Genomic DNA, 8,130 nt, shown 5'->3' with positions numbered 1-8,130 from the left:
ATGTCAAACCTTTTTGGTTTTGGAGATAGGCTTTTTCTGCGAGATATGCAATAAAATTTAAATAGAAAATCTTGACCATGAAAAAGGACTGAGGAGAAAATACTTTATTATGAACATAAGTTGTCTTTCTGAAATTACCAGTAAATAGCACTGGAATGTTCATCCATGACGACTTCATAACCAGACATTTGTTAACAATCATCACAGAAATTTAGAAATGCATTAAAAATGTAATTCTGGATAGCAGTCAAGCACTAATCGAAAGGTCTATTATTTCCATAGCACACTTTGTGTTCTCATTCATCACCACCATTAATATTTTAATACGTTTTCTCGCGATAATTTTTCTGTTCTCATTCATCACCACCATTAGTATTTTGATATGTTTTCTCGTGACACTTTTTCCATTCCCTCTTTCACCATGTAGGGTTGCTGCTTCATGGCACACTTTAGGTGGTATTAAATGTTCTTTGCAGCCACCACTTGTCCTAAGCTACAATGCTCTATGCCTATGACTTCTGATCATATCCATTTGGAATTTGAATGAGAAAAATGTATATTTACATACTTTAATAAAAGATGTCATTAACTCTAAGAAGTAATGATACACTACCATTTGAATATTATTTGGATATCTGCATAACAGAGTATAAAAATTCTTGCAGCATGCCATAAAATGACACAGATATACAGCAGTAGTTTGAATGTTAGACATGCGTGGTATGCTGAAATTTACTTCATTAATCATTTTGTACAGTATTAACATCAGAATATATATATACTATACAGTATAATTCCAATATGGAAAATTCCTCATATACTCACACTTGTCTCTTCCATATTGCTGCTATGAGCTTTTGCTCCCAAGTTCAGATTTGCTACATAACAGTATTCTTGGAAATTGAAAGCATCAAGTTCATATTTACACGTTAGGTAAGCAATCTACCAACGGAGTATGTACATTTTCTTAAAAAAAAAAATCAAGATAGACACTGATTTTATGCCCATAAAATGTATTGTTCACATGGTGATTCTGTTATCAAATACTCTTGAACTACCTCTTGTTGCTCAACTTTTGGCTTAAATTCATGTTCATCACACTTTAGATCTCTGCTGCTGTTATCTTTCGACGCACTGGTCACTATTCTGTGAATTGGTGTTTGTTCTTGGGCTTCAATTTCTCTCACATTATGTACAACCTCAACAGGAACAAATTGACTTTCTTGTGTGGGTTTCCAGCCCGCTAAAGAAATAGATGAATTAAGATTCATGACAATCTGAGCAAGATTATCCTCTCCAACTTCACTTGTGGTCAAAAGGCCCTGGAGGAAGCCACACAGGTCTTTAGCTTGATCCCTAAGCGTTTCTCTTGTTGCTAAGCTTGAAGTAAGAACCTCGTGATCATTTTCAGTTTCAGGTGGTGTTTGGTCCGAGTACATATCCACATAATCATGCTTCATTTGATCCTTCTTCTTCTTACTCTTGTTTTTGTTATACCCATAAGTATACTTTCCTGAAAACAAAGCACAATAAAAGAATAAGTTTCTTTAAAAAATTTTCCAGTGGAAGATGGAATCTGTGCAAATTATATACCTGGCTTTGATTAAAATGATTAGTATTACTAAGTAAGAAAGACATACAAAATGCTATATTAATTTATAGATATACGTATCAGCAGTCTATTACGGGTCCTGAATTATTGAAAATACTCATGACGATTTTCGAATCTTATAAATTAGGAACTTTTGAGGCTTATTGCCATTTGACTATGCTTAGCAGACCATTTCATCTGAAATAACAGGTAATAGATCCTAACTACAAGGAATAGAGAGGGACACCAAATTATTCCTCTTACCATCTCTAGCCTAAAATGACATACATACAGTTCACTAATTTTATTCATGATCTTTATGATCTCTGGTCTTCCATAAACCACCAAGATTCATGAATGCCCAACACAGCTAACCTAACTTACAAAAATGTACCGTATGCTGAGCTACAACTATAGTATTTACCTCCCAAAAAGGCTGAAAAATCCATTTCCTACTTTATTTTTGCAAGTTTTCTTTAGTGAATATTAATGTTTCTTTTTTGTAATTATACAAAGACTTAGTAATAAAGTAAAAATAAGTAAAACTACATGATATACTAGTAATACTGCCACAGAGGAAGGGTGGGATTAAAGTCCAAGTCCAAGATGTAATAATAAGCAGGGGTTGTAGAGATCTTGAGAACTAAATTGTCTAGCACCGACTGTGTTGACCAGCATTCATAACACATGAAAATGAGATTATTGCCATCCTAAAAACTTACAAAAGAGTAATAAGAAAAAACTACCATCTCAAATGAGGACAAGTCCAAATGACTTTCATTCTGCAATAACTTTTAAATTGAACTGAGCATACCCCAAATGCAATACAGTCTGTTGATAACTTACCATTAAATTCGTGGCCATAATGGGTGAGACACGCTTTAACTTTTGTTAAACCACTGGGGTACATTATGACTGTCAACTGTGCTGGGCAGTGCTGACCAATTTTGTACGAACCCTCCAGTTTTAATCTTCTCTTTCTGTTCTCCTCTGCTACAGTAGGACAATAAACACCAGAACGCATGCATTTGAAGAGACGTGAATAGCCACCATCTGCTCGTGGCCACTTCATCCTGGGCATAAACCGTGTTGTGTTCCTCTCTAAGCCTCTTCTCCAATCTTCAAATTCTGTTCATTGAAATGTTATTCAAGTAAAAAATTATCAAGACTGATTAATCACAAATTTATGCAGAATGAAAAAAGTGCACTAGTACCTGGAAATTAAACAAGACAAATGGCTTTGGTTGCCAATATGCCCAGAAAGCTCTTCGAGTCAGATCCAAAACAGAACAGTACCCATTCAGCCTTTCAGAAAGTGGGTTCTCTAAACATTGTCATCTGGGATGAAGAGTAGATATCACTGCTCAATTTGCCCTCACATTTAGATTGCCGGTTTGATGATGCTCAACATCCAGTATACATTTCTATATACTAAATTGCATATAACAGTAGTTATACTATTGTCATGAAAGGTACTTATTATGAAAATTTTTGTGATGAAATTATTTGGCTACTTACCTTCTGTTAAAGTTAGCTCATATCTTTGCACCACTAGGTGAGATTGACATTCAAAATAAACAGAAGAATAATGCTTGGCTGATGCAGATGGACTAAATGTAATCACCTGTTTCCTACCAGGTGGCATTAGAACGCATCCTTTCTTGTTAGGATTCTTCATGATCACCCACTAAGATGGGAGATGGCTGGGAGGGTTTCCATTTTAACAGCAGGTAAGTATCCAAATAATTAACTTTATAATGTCTATAATCCCTAGATAACTTAACTGAGTCAATCACATCACTGTCACTCGTCAGATGAGGATAATGCATGAACTGGTTGACACGAGCACTTAACTCTATTGAATAAACCTTTCCGAACCTGTTGAATTCAAGACAGTCAAAAGTTGAGACAGAGGTGGTTCCCTGGCACATGAAAAACCCTACTGATGTAGGGCAGTCCTGAGAGCAGGCCACAGAGACAAAAGCTTGGACAAACCATCATGTGCTTCACTGGTAATAAAAGTAAACTAATATCTTCCACTTTACCTATGCATTTCTCCTGAACCTCACTGGGAGCATTAGAGGACAAAAGATAAAGGAGCGAAAGAGGAACAACACAAGAAGAAGAAAGAACAGAAGAGTAGATTTGTGACCATCATCAGACCACTCTTACAGTGTCACACAAAAAAGAAGAAAAAAAATAAAATCATACTCATTACCCATACCAGTATCACCCATGTGACCATCTGCCCGGCTGAAAACTCTGTTTACAAAAAATTCTTATATGCTGAACCAAAAGTTTCTATCTGCTTGCTGGAGATGACAACGCAAAACAAAACACAAGAACAATACCATGCAGGAGGAAAATGGCCAAATAGTCAAAATTATTACAGCTGAATTACACCTAAGCACAAGGACATGGCATGAATAATTCTGACAAGATGTTAAACACTCCAAAGCCACCTGGTGGGAAACAGGTGATTACACAGTCCAAGCGTTAATCTGTTTATTTTGAATGTTGATTGTACCTAATAGCACAAAGAAGTGAGCTCGTTTTAACAGCAGGTAAGATTCATCCAAAATCATTGAAATTTATACTGAATGTATCAGCAAGTAATGGAAAAAAAATTAAAGGAATATGATTTATAATATTTCATGAATCATTACTGATGATTTAGAACAATGCGGATTAAACACCCACCAATGATTACTGAAAGTGTATTTGATCTGCCTGTATTAACTCTGGCTCTTCAATTTCAAGAGATTTTGTACTAAATAAGTAATAAGAATATTACAGAACAAATATTAGGGTAAATAAAGTGAGAAGTGGTGAATACAGGCAGTCCCCAGTTACCAGCGGGGGTTCTGTTCTCGAAAACTGCCATTAATCAAAACTTGGTGATTTATGGTGCTTATGGCACTAATAACTGGTTAAAGGTGCCTCCTTTGGGTATGTTATAGCGCCTTAACTCTATTATTGGCACCTTATGGCGCTGATAACCGAAACTCGGAATGTAATGGTGCCATAAATTTTATGGCACTAGACAAGCGCCATAAAACCGAATTGCCATTAACCAAGTCCGCCAATACCCAGGGAATGCCTCTACTATAAATCATCAGCAAGCAATTGAATATGAATCTGAAGATGAAAATTATTGTATCTTAAAAATACATGAAAAAATTTAATAGTATATAAAAATTCTGAACAGGTTTGATGAGAAACTCCCAAGAAAAAAAGTAAAACTAGACATATACGTACAATAAAACTATTATTTTACAGACACTGTACTTTTCTGGTTAAGGTAAGAGATCAACTTTTAACCAAAATTTGGTGACAAGATATGTACCTGTAAAACTGACATTACCACACCAATATAAGGTGTCACTTCATGGTCACTATCTAACTTCACCTAAACAGCTTTGTGAAAGCAACAATCAAACAAAGATAAGTAGAAGGTTTTTTATGTAAAATGAAACAAAAATAGTTCAAGTACGGTAATTTTTGTATGGGTGTAAATTTATGCATAAACAATACAATACTCAAGTAAAAACAAATGACATACCTACCATTGTAATTCATAAATGTCATATAGGTTGTTTCCATTTGTATGAAATGTTCCTTTGTCAAGTGATGCTTGAGTTGTTCTATTGTTGTGAAACTTGCAGAGCAGTTATCTTCTTTGCAGTAATTTAGGTGAGATTTTCTCTTTGAGGAACCATCTGAGAGGCTGTTTAAAACAATATCTGCGGTCTGTAAAACAAGAAATGGGAACAAAATAAGTACTGCCACTGTATTTAGCTTTCTTCCTCAGAAATAATACACAATTATGTGCTCAAGTCAGTAGCTTCTCACTGCATCTCACATTTGCAAATTAGTTGACAATTCTAGCTACCAACTGAAACTAAAATTAGAACTTAACAATGAATATTACACTTCAAATACAGAGAGGAAAAATATACAAAACCAAAGAAGATTCCATATTTCATGGTCTTAAGTTTTTGTCATACCAGTTCTACAAAGCAAGAATTATAATAAATACTATATTTTTTACAAGATTTCAAAACCATTTATTGTACAAACCTTATGTACTTTCTTTATGTGGGTAGTTAGGTTATTTTTATACCGAAACTTGCAGTGACAGAATTTACATTGGAACTGTCTCTCCATTCGCTTCTTAATTTGTTTCAGAGACCATTCCTGAAAAAAGAACAAAGTACATTACAGGACTTTACAAAACAAACCCATAGAGATAATGCTTTTTCCTACCAATTCATGATAATTACAGTTTTAAATAAGTGTGTCAAACTGATGTATGCCACTTAATCACTCTAGGATCATCCATTTTTCTCTTTTATTCAGAAAACTGGACCATGCTTAACACACTGCATGAATCTCTCCAGACCTAACAACTGATTTGGTCAGTATAAGTCTGCAATGAAAAGATAAAAATGACTATGTGGTGTATTCTGCATTAGATGACGTTATCCTTTAACAATCCATTAAAATGTTCTATAAAAAAATAGCATTGACCAACCTAGTTTAAGCTTGCCTATCTTGAAATGGTTTACACAATGCAATATTTACCCTTGAAGAATTGTATCTAACCTTATCTATTTGTGCTATCCTCTAGACAGCCCTCAGCTTTTTGAAACTCAGCTTAAGAATCCATGCAGTTTAGCATGGGTAACCACTGTTAGTCTGACTTGAACTGATCACCAACTATATATATATATATATATATATATATATATATATATATATATATATATATATATATATATATATATATATATATATATATATATATATATATATATATATATATATATATATATATATATATATATATATATATATATATATATATATATATATATATATATATATATATATATATATATATATATATAATAAAGATGGGTGATCCCATAGATTAGGGGTCCAAATTCAATTCATTTGTCAAGATCAACACACATTTATCAAATATTTATTGAATCGTGGAAAACAGTAGAAAAATTAGTAGTTTATCTACCATATCTACAAACAGAAGCAGAGATCGTAAAAAAACAAAAGGGAATACATAAAAGGGAAACGTAAAGAAGCAAAAACATCTTAGGGGATACACACTCCTGTAGTATTTTGAGCAAATTATAAATCTCTGATTCTGTAAGCAGATAAACTGCTCAATTTTTTCAGATTTACCAAAAAGTGGCAGTTGAAGAGCAAGAGCCCCACATGACAGGTTCCTGCCTGGTTCGTAAGCACTTGCTCAACAAACAATTGCGGAAACACTACACTTTAGTGTGAGATGCAGAGCTCTTTTCCCTTTTTTTTTCTTTTTACAGTCTGCAGTAATTCTAGGCAATAACTCTGCATGGACTGCAAGGAACGTTCCTGCGAATACGACAGCTACTAGGGACTGGGGCGTCAAATGTATTTCGCCGTGTTTAGTTGTGGCCCCTGGGGGTTAATTAACAGCTGACCCCCAAAAATAACGGTAAATTCTTAATAAACAACCCAAATACTATAGGAAACTGTAATTTCCAAAGAAATAGGTACCCGACGCAGAGTTATTACATAGATCTACCCAGTCTCCTTTTGTAAGCAGACAAACTCTTCATTTTCTTTAGCAAATACTAACCCCTATACTTCTGTCTGACACTTTTCGAAAGGAGAAACTGAAATTAGGAAAGAAAACTTAGCTAAACAAAACACAAACACACATAAGGGAGCAGAGTATTTGGACCCAAAACAGTAGGATTACCGAAAGATAATTAGGCCACATGGCCCCACATACAGCAACACAAATCTGAAGTATAGGTAGGTAGCTACCTAATATTTGACAACTAGCCTAATGGCGGGGGCGGGAAGGAGGGGGGTTGGAGCTTCACACCCTTACCCACCCAACCACCCTACGTCGTGGCACCTCACTCTGCATTCTATCCTAGCCAAAGCCTAAGCAATGGTGTCGAAAAGGGCATAAGAGAGGGGGGCAGAGCCCCTAAAATAGGATGAGTAGGACCTAGGCTAGGAGTCCTACCTCAGGATGTTGTTTTAACATGTGTTTATACTGGGTGGTCCTCGCCTTGAAGTTCAGCCCGCAAAACTCGCAGAATCTGCCCTGCTGCGTCTTTTTTACCACTTCCGTAGTATTCATGGCTTTACTTAATATAGAAAAATACTCAATATGTAAAAATATAACAATGAAATAGACATAACACTAAATCGTTGGTGTTTTAGACGTCAGCGGATTTGACTTATCCCTTGGGTGTTGGAGGTGCCGTCACTGTCGAAGCTTCACACGGAAATAGAGAATTGTCTTACTTTTGTAAGGGAGACTAATTTACAAAACAAAAATAATGATAATATGACAACAATTTTCCTGGATATCTTAGCTGAGAGATGTCTAAATTATGTGATAAAAAAATGTTGCGTGATATACCAGATAATTCTTTAGTCAAAGTCTTAGTTTCATCATTCCAAGTCACATAAGTTACTAAAGAAAAGTGTATGGGAGGCTAATTTGCAAAACAAAAAAT

At 34.9% G+C, this 8,130-nt stretch overlaps 1 protein-coding gene across 1 annotated transcript; it reads right to left on the bottom strand.

Moving 5' to 3' along the window:
* Nucleotides 1-89: 89 nt before the first annotated feature.
* LOC135200803 (uncharacterized) lies at nucleotides 90-7,891 on the bottom strand. Its single transcript, XM_064229465.1, has 5 exons — nucleotides 7,632-7,891; nucleotides 5,672-5,788; nucleotides 5,158-5,341; nucleotides 2,438-2,719; nucleotides 90-1,513 (listed from the first exon to the last, which is right to left on the bottom strand). The coding sequence occupies exons 1-5, from the start codon at nucleotides 7,746-7,748 to the stop codon at nucleotides 999-1,001; spliced, it is 1,215 nt and encodes a 404-aa protein (XP_064085535.1). The 5' UTR covers nucleotides 7,749-7,891; the 3' UTR covers nucleotides 90-998.
* Between the last annotated feature and the right edge of the window lie 239 nt (nucleotides 7,892-8,130).

Source organism: Macrobrachium nipponense, chromosome 23 (genome assembly GCF_015104395.2).
Source record: "Macrobrachium nipponense isolate FS-2020 chromosome 23, ASM1510439v2, whole genome shotgun sequence".
NCBI classification, from domain to species: domain Eukaryota; kingdom Metazoa; phylum Arthropoda; class Malacostraca; order Decapoda; family Palaemonidae; genus Macrobrachium; species Macrobrachium nipponense.
The sequence above is the reverse complement of the archived record's forward strand: the minus strand, read 5'-3'. Positions and strand labels throughout refer to the sequence as shown.

Excerpts from the sequence above, each read along its gene's own strand:
- LOC135200803 (XM_064229465.1), bottom strand. The coding sequence starts at position 7,748 with ATGAATACTACGGAAGTGGTAAAAAAGACGCAGCAGGGCAGATTCTGC. Across the intron at positions 5,342-5,671 it reads ACATAAAGAAAGTACATAAG|ACCGCAGATATTGTTTTAAA; the intron begins GTTTGTACAATA and ends CTTGTTTTACAG. Across the intron at positions 2,720-5,157 it reads GACATTTATGAATTACAATG|AATTTGAAGATTGGAGAAGA; the intron begins GTAGGTATGTCA and ends TTCAATGAACAG.